Genomic DNA, 17,417 nt, shown 5'->3' with positions numbered 1-17,417 from the left:
TGTACATCTTAATAAATAACTAAATAAATAAAGTGTGTCAGAACTCTGTAGTTCAAAACTAACATTTAGTGTTTCCAAAAACAACTAGTTTAAAATCACATACTTTTTTTTTATATCCAACGTGTAGAAAAAGAAACCATATATCAGCATGATTTATATTTATTGGTAATAAGTTAAATGTAACTTTTTTTGTTTGCCAGTTAGTAGCAGTGCAGTAGCAGCTTATTATCATACAGGAAAGTGCCATTTATACAGTGTAATTATATTTAACACATACATAATATTGCTGTGGATATTTTGGAGTTAATCATGGTATGTTGAAAGTAATTTGTTAGTGCTTGTACACTTAAATTTCCTTTTAATGATCGGTTGTTAAAGAGTGAGTTAAATAATGTCGACTCATTGTAACCAGTTTTTGAAAATGCTTATCATTGCTTTCACAGAGTGAACCTTTTACTGATTGGTACAGTGTACACGGAAGTTACTCCCATAATTTGCGCGAAGCGTCATGTGGCATAGAAAGAGGTGAATAGGTGGAAATGCAATTTTTTGTTTTTTCAATTCCTCCTGGGGTCTCTGAAGAACTTTGTATGAAGACTTCATTGATAATGTAATTTTCATGAATAATAATATTCTTTAGAATCAATAGTGGAGTGAAACAGTGACGGTCTTGTAGATATATGAGTTTTGTTTTTCTTCAGTTTTAAGTTTAGAGCATTATGAAACTGTTCTGTTCACACAGTATTTCAAGTTTTATATGTATTTCATTTAAAATATGTGTATTTCGTCAAAAATTTAAATGTAAAATGTACATTTTATAAAGCATTTTTAATTTTTGTCTTTCAAAAATAAAAAGTTAAGTTACAGACTTGAACACTTTGACACTTTATTGAAGACTTTTGATTGTAATCATTTGTAAAATAACTGTGTTTCTCTGTGGAACATTTTGGTCTGTCATTGTAATAATCTAGGAAAGATCTGTAAAACAACGGTTTATATATGATTTTTTTATATGTTGTATAAGTTGTTTTAGATATTTTACTAGTTTGACCTTTTTTTGTTTGTTTGTTTTTTACAGTGCTAAAAAAAGGCAAAGCTTGGTTAAAACATCACAACAGTGTTCCAAAGCAGGGGTTCCCAAACCTTTCCATTCCATGACCCACAAGTGTAATCTATTTCACGACCCACCAAAATATTAGAAAAAAAGAAAAAAAAAAAAAAAACATTTTGTTGACATTTTTGTTTACAGACATTAAAATATGAAGTGTGAAAACGTGAAACAGGCTCACTCTAGTGAACTGTAATCTGCGCTACTGTGTTTTGTCACAGAAAATGAACTCATGATCCTTCCGTGTGTGTCGCGAGAATGGAGCACAATCCAACACTTTTATTTTTGAAAAGCATAAGAAGCAAAGCAGAACTATCTAAAACAGTTTGGAGATGAAAATAATTGTGAAATAGGTTTAAAAATATATCATAATAAACAGATGTGTCTCGTTTTAAATAAACAAACAACAACAAAAAAATCTGGATGACATTTAGTTCAGGCAGAAATGTTCAGCAATATCTTCAAAAGATTTCTGAACTTTGGGAAATTTTTCTCTAAACAGAGATGTTACGTCAAGGAAATATTGTGCATTTTTGTACATTTTGTTATTTGGAAATGTTTAAATCTTGTAGTGTTACAGTTAACCCTGTGTTTGTGCCCTGCTCACACTGTACATGTGAAATGCTTTTTACAAACCGTTTCCCAAATGAAAAAAGTGCAGAGTTCAACCAGACGATTGAAATGAATGAACATGACCTACCTGAAACCGTTTTCGTAACATTTGAATTTTCTGGTGTATGCAATCTCATGCAGAATATAGTATATTGAAGTGAGCAAGTTTTTTTCTCTTTAATAATGCGGACCGATTTAACCTTTTAATGACATTGATCTGGGACCTTCACTGTTATTACAACTTGTGTGTGTCGCGCTTCAAAACACGCAATGCATGCAGATTTGATTTCAATTCGAAAATCACAATAAGGATATTGCAGTTCATAATTAATGTTTGTAGGCTATATCTTTGTGACGAGTGGGGCAGGGCCGAGAGCCGTGGGAACAGAGCGAGGCCGGTGGAGTGATGAGTGACACATGCTACACTCACTGGTCTCGAGTCCCACGGAAGAGATCAGGGCCCGGTTTCCCGATAACGCTCACTCTTAGCACGCTAAGAAGACTTCGAAAGATATATCTTACCAAAGTTGTTTATGTTCCTAAGTGTGTTCCCCGAAGTGTCCCTTAGGAAGCTCTTAGCACGCTGCCTCTTACGTCCGACGTAACAAGAGCGCTGTCCAAAGTGAGGGTGCTGAATTAGTTGGCATCGATTGCTTATGAATCGATTTTCCACTTCACGCGAAGGTGCAATACAGCATTAAGAAAGACAACACGCTCTATGCAAATGAAACATTCCTCAAGTTATTACAGTAACATTTATTTTAACATAGTTTAAGTTATCAGTAAAATATAGACTATAAATTAAATTATCAAATGGTCAGTAATATGTTCACACGATATGTTGCGACGGATAGACGAACCGTATCCCTCGCTAATCATCCATCCCGTTGTTGTGCCACTCGTGCCGCTTCTTGACATGGGTTTAACGACTAACAATTATGTAATACACTTTTATATTAATGGTAAGGTACTTTACAATCAGAATTGATTGGCAAGCAGCTGTAGTTAGAGGAACTTGAAGTTTTGCTGGACATTGCCATCAGATCGGAGATCACACCCATATGGTCCACTATAACATTCACGTTTATGGCACGTCTCCCTTTCGCGATATGTACGGCTGATCAATCACTGATGGATTGGCGATAGTGATGAGTGTGCCATCCACCAGGATGTAATCCCCGGCATGGCGCAGAAGGGCGTTGGTGACAGTGTGGACGCACCTCCACACCGAGGTCTTGCATAGACTGTAGCCCTCTCCCACGACCTCAATGAATCTCTCTGTAGCAAAAAAAAAAAAAAAAAAGAAAAAGAAAGAAAGAAAGAAAGAAAAAAAAGTAGCATTGGGCTTCAGGGCTAAAAGCAAAATTTCGCCGCGTTAGCCTGGCAAGCGCAGGTCTGAGAAGGTCCAGCAGCTCCATTATGAGCTGTCTTGGGAGGCAATTTTTTTTTTAATATAGCCATGTCAGAAAAAAAATGTCAAAAGGGATTAAGTTTTGCCGAATAAAAAAATTGACATGAACTAAACGGCTCCACGTCCGGCTCCGCGTCGTGCTCCGTCTTTGATTCAATACAATGACACGTTCGCTGCCATAGTCAATATAGATGGTCGCTTACTGGAACCCACCATGCCATTTATAGATCTTAGCCATTTAGAGACAAATTGTTTGCCAGATTTTAATTATCCAAAAATTGATTGTCAATTTGCTTTAATTACTACATTACAAAAAAGCCTAGGCTAACTACCACCACATAAAGTCAACTTCATAAATAGGCCTGTATCCATTGCGAACATAATTTATTATGAGTCTTAAAAAACAACATAAAATCATTGTTGAGCCAAAACATTGTCAACATACCATAGTTTGACTTGCACTTCGCTGCGCTGATTTCTAAAGACTGCTGTACAGTAGCGTTTTAAGCTCAAACAACACTAAGAGAGAGCTTACGAATAGTCCAGACCAACCTTACGAAAGTATGACTTACAGAAGATATACTTAGCGTACGAACATGTTGGGAACCGTGCCATAAGGTTAAGAGAGAGGTTAAGGAATAGGTTAAGAACTACTTAGCGATGAGAACGTTTTGGGGAACCGGGCCCAGAAGGATACAAAAGAGGAGCGACGACAGTGAAGGGTGAGAGAGGACCAGTGCTTTAGGGACGCGCTGCCGAAGATCCCTTGCAGCTGGGGTGAATCCGCGGTGCCATCGAGCAGGGCGAAGGAGTCGCCAGGGAAGAGAGAGAGGGACACTCCAGGGATGGGTTGGAGTCAGTTGCCGGTGACGGACGAATTCACTCCAGCCCTCGCTCCATTCCCACGGCTCTCGGCCCTGCCCCACTCATCACATTCGTGCGGCCCTAGAATGAACTGTGTGAGTGTGTGTGTCATTGAAATGCAAATTAAGCTGCAGCCAAGTGACTTTGTGTGACCCACCTTGTTCCATTCTGTGACCCACAAGTGACCCTGTGACCCTGTTCCAAAGCATTGCTTGATATGAAGCTGTTTATAAATTCACTGTAATGGCTTCATGGGGCTTTCTGCTTTTATGAAATGGTTATTCCATATACACAGTAAAGTTTCACAGAATAAACGAGTCAGTCTATTGTTCGTTATCTGGCTCGGCTGTTCATCTTCAGTTCTCTCTTCACAGCAGTTCAGTCAGTGTACTGTTTGAGTGCATGCATTACTCCGGGATATTGGTTTGTTTGAAATCAGAGGGAGTGTCAGCCACATTAAAAAAGTGAACAGCTTAAGTCATTTGTGGATTAATCCGTATTAGAGATGCGAATCATTTAAAACGATTCAGTTCGATTTGGTGAACTGAATGATTCGTTCGCGAACCGGATATCCAGACTGCTTTTATTTGAACTCTCTCTCACAACAGACACGGAAGAGAAGACAATGCTGAATAAAGTCGTCGTTTTTGGACCAAAATGTATTTTCGATGCTTCAAAAAATTCCAACGGACCCTCTGATGTCACATGGACTACTTTGATGATGTTCTTCTTACCTTTCTGGACACGGACAATGTACTGTACACACAGCTTCAATGGAGGGACTGAGAGCTCTCGGACTAAATCTAAAATATCTTAAGCTGTGTTCCGAAGATAAAAGGAGGTCTTACATGTTTGGAACAGCATAAGGGTGAGTTATTAATGACATAATTTTCATTTTTGGGTGAACTAACCCTTTAAAGAGCAAATTTTCTAGTGACATTGTTGCAAATGTCATGCTGTGATTGTGGCTCATGCAGAGGAGTAGTGACTGCGTTGCCTTTCTGGGTAGCCTCCACGCAGAGACTTCTAAATGAAGGCAGCCCTGCCCTCTCATTTCTCCTCTATTCAATAAATCTTGGAGATAGAAACAGTAAAGCCACATAGCTAAGCAATCAGGTTTCCCTGCTGTCCCCACTGCACTTTGATAATTCCAGTGTGTTTTGCATGTGAGGATCAGCACCTCCCGTTACATTGAGCAGCTCTGCGTTCATTTGAAAGCCCCAGTATCTTCCTGTTTCGCTCGCTGGTCCCCTGCTGCACCTATGTTTCACCCCTCCTAGATTCCTCGAAAGAAGAAATGGCAAATTCGCAGTTTGAGCGGTTAGGCTTGTGTGATTTAACACTGACACACATCCCGCTTGCCTCACTTGATCTGCCAGTGTGTGTGTGTTACACCCAAGGATCAGCGCCCCTCGTTACATTGAGTGGCACAATCCTTCTAAGTGATTGGAATGAAATGGACAGCTTCGCATTTGTGTGTACATCTCAGAGGCTGCTTTCAATGTGAAAGTGTGAGTCTGTCCATGCTCTCGTCTTTCCCCCCTTCCAGTTACATTGGAGAAAGAATCAGCAAACTCACATGTTTGTGTGATTGTGCTTGAGTGTTTTACAAATGAGGATCAGCATCACATATGGAACTTCAAAATATAATGCTATATATAGTGTTGGAAAGGTTACTTTGGAAATGAAATAGGTTACAGATTACAAGTTACCCTACTTATAATTCAATAAGTAGTGTATCTTTTCAATTATTTATTAAAGTAACTAAAATTTTTGAAAAGTAATCAAAAAGTAATCAATGTTTGCTACTGTTTATCATTTTCAAACATGCAAACAAGACAAGGTAAACCTTATAGTAGTGCTCAACACTCATTACTGGTCAGGCTTTCGAAATCCTTCACTTGAATTAAGAATATATTTCAGTTTTAAAGTAGACATTGGATGCAAAATTCACCTTTACTTGGTGTTTGCATATAAATGCATCTTAGCGATGTGTGGACAAAACCACCCTACAATTTAAAAATCCATCCACTCCATTTTTGATCTGCCAAAATCCTAAACCGCCTCAATTATCAAGTTGTTTTGATTTTTCAAGCAGTATGATGTCATAATGTTCAGGCCCCACCCACAACCGAAGATGTACAGTACTGTCCAATACTAGCATATTTTTGCCTTCATCCAGTTGTACAAAATCCATCATTTTCTCCACACTCCAGCAGCTGTAGTAACAATGTCTTGTAAGCAATGCAAGTGTATTGTAGTTTTGTGATATAGAAGAACATAAGAATCTTAATTTTCTCCTGCCATCAGAGCCACTTAGCACACTTTATATTTTTTTGTGATTCTTTGCAAATTGCCTTTGCACCTCCATGGAAGAAAGGGGCGGGTGAGCAGAGCTCATTAGCATTTAAAAATTTAATTTGGCCATTTTAACATGGGGAGTCAATAAGACTCCCTTTTGGAGCCAGTCAATGAATTGCAGTTTTATTAATTTCCGTGTTGGTTTTACGAGAGAGACCAGAAGGTAGCCGCTTGGTTGTTTTATATAACCACGGAGGAATTTTAACCAAAGTATGTTGCAGACCGTTCATGAAGACCATTAAGAATCATACCAACTTACGGAAGATCAACGTCCCCTTTGAAGTACAGCCACCACAAAATCAGACTTGCTTCTAGATCATTCTAAGATTAAATCCATATTTAAAAATATTTAATTAGCTGTGATACCGTTTTTGAAATGAAATCTTTATATAGCTATGATAATGCCTTGGGGGGGAAAAACTGTTAATCTTTTAAAAAAGAAGCATAGCTATACATAAACCCATATAAGAAATAAAAGAGTTATTAAATAAGCCTGTTCTAAACTCCTGAAACATTGGTGTTTCATATTTTTGAGCAGTCCCAGCAATTTATGATATAAATCAATTGAAAATGTTCAAATGTTTAAATCTGTATGTGTGAAATAAAGCAGATGTAACCCCCTTTGTAATCCTTAACATTTGCATAAGTAGCTGTAATTTTATTACACATTTTTTCTCAGTAACTGCAACTGATTGCAGTTACTTTTATTTTATAATTAAATTACGTTATTATGTTACATGTAACTAGTTACTACCCAACACTGGCTACAGTATATATTATATAATACATTTCCATATAAGGGAAACTAGTGCTGATATTTTTATATATACTTTAGCATGTGCATTGACCATATATGGTAATATATACTGATAAATACAAATATTTAGAAATGAAGACAAAAATAGCATAACGTATGTAATAATCAAAACTCCATAATCATCGGGAAGAAGGAGGTGGGAACTGGCAGACAATCAAATAAAGACTTTAATTACAAAAATAAACACAAAACAGCGCATCAGCCCCTCACGGACGACTGATGTGCACAAATAAAAAGCAAACATAAACTAAAGCCCAGGCCTGGTCCTCTCTCGTCCTCAGTTTTATATCCTTCCATCTCCTCCTCCTCGCTCGTTCCCACATCTCTCGGCCCTGCCCCATTCGTCACAATGTAATATTCATTGGAAAACTGATGATACTGCATTTTGATGCACTACCATAATATTTCACAAGTTAGTTGCCATTGTTTTTTGTTTTGTTCTTGTTTTTTTAGCTGAGAGTTGAAAACTGTTCAACTTTGGGCAAATCGTAGCACTCATCATTGTCACTTTTTTACTCAGTCGTCCAATTAATGGAGGAGGACAAATACTTCAATCATTCCACTTGTATAATGACTGAACAAATATGGAGAAGTCAATATTGCTGGGTACTTTCTTCAAAACGAGATACTATACATTACTTCCATAGACATTCCAAATAACATCAACCATGTAATACAATAGAACTTATATTTCAGAAATTTAAACACGCATAAAATATTGCCGCAATCCCACAAACATGTTAATGCATTATTCTATGAAGAGTAGAGTCCTACTGAAGATCTGAAGCTCTTTACTCTTATCTATTTTATATCTAATCAAATCTGTTACATCAACAAGTGTGTATTGTTACTAAGCAGCAACATCTGTCAAATCCCATTAACTATTTTAGGCAAATCAGCATGTGCAGAATCCAAGGATCATCTATTTTATGTCACACAGTTTCGCTGTTGGATATTCAGCTGACCCAAATAATCTGTACATAAATGGAAAAATAAACCTAAACCCAGGATAGAGCGGCTGAGTGAATGTGGTCTGAACTCTGTGGATGAGGGTCATTGTGTCAGAGATGCTGTAGAAGGACAGAATTCCGATATTGTGATCCACATACACTCCTATTTTACTCCTATTGGAGTTGGACACTGCAGGGAGTTCAGTCTGTTTGTTATTTTCACAGAATGTGTAACTGGAAGGAGAGCAGATTAAACTCCAGGACTGATCATTACTTCCAAATTGGCTCTTATCACCCCATGCCTTTCTGCTTATACTCTGATAAGACACTGATACACACACACAATAATCCCCACCCCATTCTACCTCCCAATAGCAGCGTTCACGCACTTTCTCAATACACAACACCTGATGCCAAAAACTAAATCTGTCTGGGTGATCAGGCCACTCTTGATGTGTTCCAGTGTAAGTCACAACTCTGTTCCCCTCCTGCAGATGGAGGTGTTTATGCACTGTGTTTGGATCCAGAGTAAATCGACAGAAATCTGATGGAGACAAAAAACATGATGTGCACCAAAATCTGTAGTTTCAATTATTAAAACATTAAACGCATCTGTTAGTTTTCATATAGACAAAATGTGATGGATGTTGTTATGGATGATATGCATGTTGATATGAATGCTGATAACTGCAACTTTTATTTTAAAACACTGATGTAGTGCATTCTGATAAATTTGCCAAATGTGCATGTCCTATCTTCATGTTTTCCTATATATCTGAAAAATTCATTTAAAAAATGCAATAATGTTATATAAATTTTTATTGATAACAATCCTATTTTTTCATATTTTCCTAGTAACTTACACTGCAGGAAGTCTTTCCTGCTCTCATATTCTGGGGTGGGAATGATCTGAATGCATGTCACTGTAGAAAACAACACACATGAAATACAGTTTTAGTGTAAAGGAACTAGATAGATAAATAGAATAATGATTCTCCCATATTTTACCTCTTGCAGAAAGTTTTTCGGTCTCTTCTCTGCAGAAATCCTCCAGTTTCTGTCGCATTTTAGAGACTGATTTTCCTACAACATCCAAAGAACTGTCAGTGATGCTGGGACCATCTGGAGATCCAGGAGGAACAGGGAGAGACTGGAAACTCTACACAGACACAAAAAAACAGAGAATATAAGAGAAATATTTCATAGAGAGTAAATCATCCTCAAGTGTCAATTAAATCTGTAACAGCTCACAGTAATGAAAAGACTGAGGGTCATTGTGTTACCTGGAGGAAATAGGTGTGATTATGTGTCTGTGAAAGGTGTTGTAGTTCAGCATCTCTTCTCCGTAGTTGAGCAATTTCCTGCTTTATTCGCTCTATAAGTGCTTCAGCTCGACTCACTACAATCTTTTCTCGATCTCTGATCTTCTGTGTGACCTCAGAGCGTCTTCTCTCAATGGAGATGATGAGTTCAGTAAAGATCCTCTCACTGTCCTCCACTGCTGTCTGTGCAGATTGCTGTAAGACACACAATAAAATCAGCTCTTACTGCTTCTCACACAGTCTGCTGTGCATCAGTGGGACTGAAAATCACCCTCAATTACCAACTGAAGAAGAGTCTTAACTAAACCAGCGCTGCTGCTTTTTCCTCAAAACTCACCTTATGAGTCTTCACAGCCTCTTTCAGCTCCTGAAGCTTCTTCTCTCGCTCCAGGATTTGCTGCTGGAATTTTCTCTGTGTCTGAACCAAGTATTTCTGTAGGACAAAAGCAGCAAGTCACAAAAATATACTGACTGAAAACAAAAGTTCAAATTGTTTTTGTACCACAGAACTGGATGAATGACATTCTTAACCATGAAAAAGCTCATAAATGAATGACTTCCTGCTATAGTCTAGAAGTCTAGTTGGGGGGATAAGTCTAGTTGTTAGGCTAACCCTAACCCTAACCCTAAAAATGTAAATCTACCGCTATTAATGATACAATTTTAAGGTCATGTGAAATGTGATGTGTTGTTGTTGCAACCGGTGTTTGGCAGTAACGCATTACTTAGTAACGAGTTACTCTAATTTGATTACTTTTTTAGTAATCTTTTAATGCATTTAAAGTTTTCAAAATATTAATTAGAGTATAGTTACAAGCCGAGGTCTCTAAACGTTACTGCCACGTTTAATTTCTTACAGAATGCAGTGTTTTGTAATCTAGAGATTGTAAAAAGGATGTAGCACACGCACTGACGAGTCAGGTGCCAGTGGATCAGAGACCTTCTCCCGCAAGACACGACACAACAGAGTACACCGCGTCAGACAAGACTTGATAGGCGAGTGCAGATACATGTGTGTGTGCAGGAAGTGGTAGAATAAAATGATTCAAGGGATTCACACAAAATAGAAATATCTGAACATAAAATATCTAAAACACATGAATTGTTATTGCACAAAAGCAACATGAACTAATATAAAATATAAATGATTAAAAGGTGCAATTGTATGCGTAGTTTCTATTTAAGCTATAACAGGTGCTTGTAGCATTGAGCAATGCAGTGTTGAAATTTGCATGCAAACAAATCCTCTCATTAAAACGCACAAATTGTAGATAAAGATTTATTATGCATATATCTGTTACGTTATAACATAGATTTGTAATATTTTTATGAACAGAGATGTCTTTTAGAGATTATAAATGAAGCTCTCTTTGCCAAACCATGCACGCAGCAGCAGCAGCTTGCTTCAGTTAAAAATAACAGTGTTTTGTGAATGTTGATGCTTTAATAACAAATATTTATCGGGAGCATGTGGGACTTCATAAATTTCAAGGAGACAAAAAAGTAACGTAGCTAGTATTGTAACTAATTACAATTTACTTGTGAAATTAAGTAATTAGAACAGTAACATGATTACTTTTAAAAGGAGTCAGTAATCAATAATTTGATAAAATTTTTAGTGTAACTTGCCTAACACTGATCACAACAGACAGAATCAGACTACAATGCCATACCTGTTTTTCGGTCCTCTCCACCGCACTTGAGACAGTTTTGTGGTTTTTGTGTTCATCCACCACACAGAGCACACAAATGCAACACTTGTCAGTACGGCAGTAAATGTCCAGGAGTTTTTCATGTTTCTGGCAGATCATCTTCTGCAGTCGTCCAGTGGCGTCCATGAGATTGTGTTTCTTTCCTTTGAAGAGATTCTCATGTTGTTCAAGGTGGTTTTGACAATAAGAGTTCAGACACACCATACAGGACTTTACAGCTTTGAGTTTTCTTCCGATGCAGACGTCACACTCCACATCTCCAGGTCCAGCAGGGACAGTTTGGAGTTCAGTTTTCTTTAGTTTCTCCACCACTTCAGCCAGCATGGTGTTTTTACCTAAAGCAGGTCTTGGTCTGAAGGTCTGTCTGCACTGAGGGCAGCTGTAAAGTCTCTTCTCATCCTCTTGATTCCAGTGGCCTGTAATGCAGCTCTTACAGTAACTGTGTCCACAGGGAATGGCTACTGGATCCTTCAGCAAATCCAGGCACACTGAACAGCTGAACTGCTCTGCTGAAACACTTGCTTCAGCCATTTCATTACATGCAATCACAGACAGCGACACAACACAGCTAAACAGCATGTGATGTTCCCCCTAACTGGAGAGAACTAGAATCATTTCCTGGTTCTCTGTTTGAGAGACGTGGCAAATGCCTGTGACATACAAAAGGCTTGTTTGCATAAGGCTTGATCACTGATAATGCAACCATAACATATTTCAGTTACATACAGAATAGACATAAATAATTTCTCACAATCACAAGCCAGACTGTCCATAAGCTCCCCCAGGGGCACTCCTTACTACACCTTTACCATTTCATCACAAACTACATTTCCCAATAACCTTTATAATGTCTGTGCTTGATTTATTGTGTTCCGTTCATTGTTTCCTGTATGCGTGTTCCCAGTTGATGCTCTAGCTTGCTTACTCTGAGTGGCTTATGTTCCTGTTTCCCCTATGTTGATTGCAGCTTGGCTTTTGGCTTGGATAATCTGTGTTTGTGTTTGTAAACTTTTGTGCTTGCACTTGTGAAGCATGTAAGAAAGTAGGTAATGGGTGCGGGGTTATCTGACTAGGTATATCTGGGCAGATTAGAGGGAGATTAGCTTTTTGTACGGTATACAAGAGTTTTTATGGGTATGTGTGATGTACGTTTTAAACTGTGAGTTTCATATCCTGACTTGTTCTTTGTGTACAGGTGAATCTCAATAAATTTGAATGTGGTGGAAAAGATAATTTATTTCAGTAATTCAACTCAAATTGTGTAACTCATGTATTAAATAAATTCAGTGCACACAGAGTGAATTAGTTTAAGTCTTTGGTTCTTTTAATTGTGATGATTTTGGCTCACATTTAAGAAAAAAACACCAATTCTCAACAAATTAGAATACTTCATAATGAATAATAAATTATTTTTTTTTTGTGAATTGTTGGCCTGCTGAAAAGTATGTTCATTTACTGTACATGTTCTCAATACTTGGTAGAGGCTCCTTTTGCTTTAATTACTGCCTCAGTTCTGCGTGGCATGGAGGTGATCAGTTTGTGGCACTGCTGAGGTGGTCTGGAAGCCCAGGTTTATTTGACAGTGGCCTTCAGCTCATCTGCATTGTTTGGTCTCTTGTTTCTCATCTTCTTCTTGACAATAGCCCATAGATTTTCTCTGGGGTTTACTTCTGGTGAGTTTGCTGGCCAGTCAAGCACACCAACACCATGGTCATTTAACCAACTTTTGGTGCTTTCGGCAGTGTGGGCAGGAGCCAAATCCTGCTGGAAAATTAAATCAACATCTTCAAAAAGCTGGTCAGCAGAAGGAATCATGAAGTGCTCCAAAATTTTTAGTAACACTACAATCAATAATAAGGTTGTGACACTGTCACAAAAGAGACTTCTTGTTTTACTTCTACTGCAATGGTTTTATGTATAATAGAGTTCTCTTACTAGAGTCCTCTCGTGTTGCATAAGATAGCTTACACTATGGGAACATCAATTTTCCCTGAGAATATTGAAGCCAAAAAATTAATCTTTCATTTTGCATTAATTTAAAACGCATTGCTGCTCAAGCACGTGAGGTCCGCTCCCTTTCTGCTGGAACTCCATGAGGAGCTGACTAAAAGCTGGAAGACACCATTTTCTCTTAGGCTGCGGCCTACTGTCTCGTCGATGCTCTCCCAACGTGCACAGCTCGAAAAACAAAGGCTACCTCTCCATTCCTGCCGTCGAGGAGCCGGTAGCAACACACTTGTGCCCGCCTTCCGCTGGATGACGCTCTAAGCCATCGCTGCCTTCAAAAGCCTGCAATGTATGCTGGCGCCGATACAGGATGGCTGCCTCCGTGACGTGCTCTGCAGTTGTTTTTGTGTTTTTGTTAGTTTGTCCTGTCTTTAGTTATATTCCTGCAATCAGTTTCACCAGGGACGAATTGCTGGACATTCGGCAAAACACATCTCCTGATATATCACCGGTTTTCGACTATTCTGATGTTTTGCTGGACATTCTTGTCGGCGGAGCGGCGGAGCTGATCAAGCGCTTCAGGACACGCAGATGGGGTAAAAGAGCTGAGCGCGCTCATGAGACTCAGAAAATGCGGATTTCGAACGCCGTTGCCTAGCATCCATCTGGCAAATCTCCGCTCTCTACCCAACAAAACGGACGAACTGCTTCTGCTCTCTCGGACAAATAAGGATTTCTCACACTCTGCTGCTCTGTGTTTCATGGAAACCTGGCTGAATGACGCCATACCGGACAGCGCGCTCCATCTGCCGGGCTTTCAGCTGTCCAGAGCGGACCGCGATGCAGGAACGAGGATCAACGAGGAAATCGCGCGGCGGCGGGACATGCTTTTACATCAATGAACAGTGGTGTACAGATGTAACTGTGTTAAAGAAATCTCGAAACACTCTTCATTGCAAGCCGTTCTATTCGCCGCGGGAGTTTCACACGTTCATTCTGGTGAGTGTTTACATCCCTCCACAAGCGCATGTGAGCTCAGCTTTACAGAAACTCGCTGATCAGCTCAGCACAGACACAGAACAACAACACCCGGACTCTGTTCTAATCATTCTTGGGGACTTTAATAAAGCCAATCTCTCCCTTGAACTGCCAAAATACAGGCAGCACATCACATGTCCCACAAGAGACAGTAATATATTGGATCACTGTTACACAACAATAAAGGATGCATTTCACTCTGTTCCATGAGCAGCTTTGGGACGTTCTGATCACCTTCTGGTTCATCTTATACTGACCTACAGGCAGAAACTAAAATCAGCTAAACCTGTATTAAGGACTGTTAAAAGATGGACTAATGAAGCAGAGCAGGATTTACGATCTTGTTTTGACCTCACTGACTGGAGTGTTTTTGAAGCTGCTGCCACCGATCTGGATGAGCTCACAGAGACCGTAACATCATATATCAGTTTCTGTGAGGATATATGCATTCCTACCAGGACTCAACTAAATTACAACAATGACTAACCGTGGTTCACTGCAAAACTCAGACAGCTCCGTCAGGCCAAAGAAGATGCTTACGTGAAGGGGGACAATGTCCTGTATAAACAGGCTAAATACACACTGGAAAAGGAGATCAAAGTGGCAAAGTGGCAAACAGGTCTGTGGACGATGCAGTAAACATCCGACTGCATTATGTTCTGAAACACCTAGACAGGCCGGGGACTTATGTGAGGATCCTGTTTGTGGACTTCAGCTCGGCCTTCAACACGATCATCCCAAACCTCCTCTTGCCCAAACTAACTCAGCTCTCTGTGCCCACCTCCATCTGTCAGTGGATCAACAGCTTCCTGACAGACAGGCAGCAGCTAGTGAGGCTGGGTGAATACAAATCCAGCACCCGTACAATCAGCACCGGAGCTCCCCAGGGCTGTGTTCTCTCCCCACTGCTCTTCTCCCTGTACACTAATGATTGCATATGATAAGTCTGCTTACAGACAGTAGGTTAAAGAGCTGGCTGTCTGGTGCACTCTCAACAACCTGGAGCTTAACAAACTCAAAATAGTGGAGATGATCGTGGACTTCAGGAGAAACCCCCCTGCTCTCCCCCCACTCACTACCGTGAACAGACCTGTGACTGCAGTGGAGTCATTCAGGTTCCTGGGCACCACTGTCTCTCAGGACCTGAAGTGGGACATTCACATTGACTCCATTATGAAAAAGGCCCAGCAGAGGTTGGACTTCCTTCGCCAGCTGAAGAAGTTTAACCTGCCACAGGAGCTGCTGAAACAGTTCTTCTCCACCATCATCGAATCCATCCTCTGCACTTCAGTAACTGTCTGGTTCAGCTCAGCTTCTAAATCTGACCTCAGAAGACTACAGACTCCTAACTGGAGAGAACTAGAATCATTTCCTGGTTCTCTGTTTGAGAGACGTGGCAAATGCCTGTGACATACAAAAGGCTTGTTTGCATAAAGCTTGATCACTGATAATGCAACCATAACATATTTCAGTTACATACAGTATAGACACAAATAATTTCTCACAATCACCAGCCAGACTGTCCATAAGCTCCCCCAGGGGCACTCCTTACTACACCTTTACATTTCAACACAAACTACATTTCCCATTAACCTTTATAATGTCTGTGCTTGATTTATTGTGTTCCGTTCATTGTTTCCTGTATGCGTGTTCCCAGTTGATGCTCTAGCTTGCTTACTCTGAGTGGCTGATGTTCCTGTTTCCCCTATGTTGATTGCAGCTTGGCTTTTGGCTTGGATAATCTGTGTTTGTGTTTGTAAACTTTTTTTTACGATCTTGTTTTGACCTCACTGACTGGAGTGTTTTTAAAGCTGCTGCCACCGATCTGGATGAGCTCACAGAGACCGTAACATCATATATCAGTTTCTGTGAGGATATATGCATTCCTACCAGGACTCAACTAAATTACAACAATGACTAACCGTGGTTCACTGCAAAACTCAGACAGCTCCGTCAGGCCAAAGAAGATGCTTACGTGAAGGGGGACAATGTCCTGTATAAACAGGCTAAATACACACTGGAAAAGGAGATCAAAGTGGCAAAGTGGCAAACAGGTCTGTGGACGATGCAGTAAACATCCGACTGCATTATGTTCTGAAACACCTAGACAGGCCGGGGACTTATGTGAGGATCCTGTTTGTGGACTTCAGCTCGGCCTTCAACACGATCATCCCAAACCTCCTCTTGCCCAAACTAACTCAGCTCTCTGTGCCCACCTCCATCTGTCAGTGGATCAACAGCTTCCTGACAGACAGGCAGCAGCTAGTGAGGCTGGGTGAATACAAATCCAGCACCCGTACAATCAGCACCGGAGCTCCCCAGGGCTGTGTTCTCTCCCCACTGCTCTTCTCCCTGTACACTAATGATTGCATATGATAAGTCAGCTTACAGACAGGAGGTTAAAGAGCTGGCTGTCTGGTGCACTCTCAACAACCTGGAGCTTAACAAACTCAAAATAGTGGAGATGATCGTGGACTTCAGAAGAAACCCCCCTGCTCTCCCCCCACTCACTACCATGAACAGACCTGTGACTGCAGTGGAGTCATTCAGGTTCCTGGGCACCACTGTCTCTCAGGACCTGAAGTGGGACATTCACATTGACTCCATTGTGAAAAAGGCCCAGCAGAGGTTGTACTTCCTTCGCCAGCTGAAGAAGTTTAACCTGCCACAGGAGCTGCTGAAACAGTTCTTCTCCACCATCATCGAATCCATCCTCTGCACTTCAGTAACTGTCTGGTTCAGCTCAGCTTCTAAATCTGACCTCAGAAGACTACAGACGGTAGTCCGGACAGCTGAGCGAATCATTGGTACAACCCTCCCTTCTATTTAAGAACTGTACTTATCCAGAGTGAGCAAAAGGGCTGTCAAAATCACTCTTGACCCACACATCCAGCAGACTTCCTCTTTGAACTGTTGCCATCTGGTCGACGCTACAGAGCACTGAGCACCAGAACGACCAGACACAGGAACAGTTTCTTCCCTCAGGCAATTCATCTCATGAACACTTGACAATAATCGTGGAACCTATACACTTTATATTTATATACACATACACTTATTTTTTTTATTTTTGCACATAATATACATGTACATACATATATGCTCATTGTAATATACATGCCATACATTGTCAATTTGTATATTGTCATTCCTTACCCACCTATTTGTATTTTTTATTCCTTATTGTGTTTTTTGTTCTGACGCTGTTATGTTGCACTGCGGAGCTTCTGTCACGAAAACAAATTCCTTCTATCTGTGAACATACCTGGCAATAA

The 17,417-nt window shown here is 40.0% G+C and overlaps 1 protein-coding gene across 1 annotated transcript; it reads right to left on the bottom strand.

The window, feature by feature from the left end:
* Positions 1 to 7,430: 7,430 nt before the first annotated feature.
* Positions 7,431 to 11,954, bottom strand: LOC113119181 (tripartite motif-containing protein 16-like). The gene is made up of 6 exons (XM_026288449.1): positions 11,119 to 11,954; positions 9,783 to 9,878; positions 9,407 to 9,640; positions 9,132 to 9,282; positions 8,987 to 9,046; positions 7,431 to 8,667 (listed from the first exon to the last, which is right to left on the bottom strand). Exons 1-6 carry the CDS (start codon positions 11,734 to 11,736, stop codon positions 8,096 to 8,098), a joined length of 1,731 nt encoding a protein of 576 aa, XP_026144234.1. The 5' UTR covers positions 11,737 to 11,954; the 3' UTR covers positions 7,431 to 8,095.
* Between the last annotated feature and the right edge of the window lie 5,463 nt (positions 11,955 to 17,417).

This window comes from Carassius auratus, chromosome 19 (genome assembly GCF_003368295.1).
Source record: "Carassius auratus strain Wakin chromosome 19, ASM336829v1, whole genome shotgun sequence".
NCBI classification, from domain to species: domain Eukaryota; kingdom Metazoa; phylum Chordata; class Actinopteri; order Cypriniformes; family Cyprinidae; genus Carassius; species Carassius auratus.
This window is presented reverse-complemented; position numbering and strand designations above follow the sequence as displayed.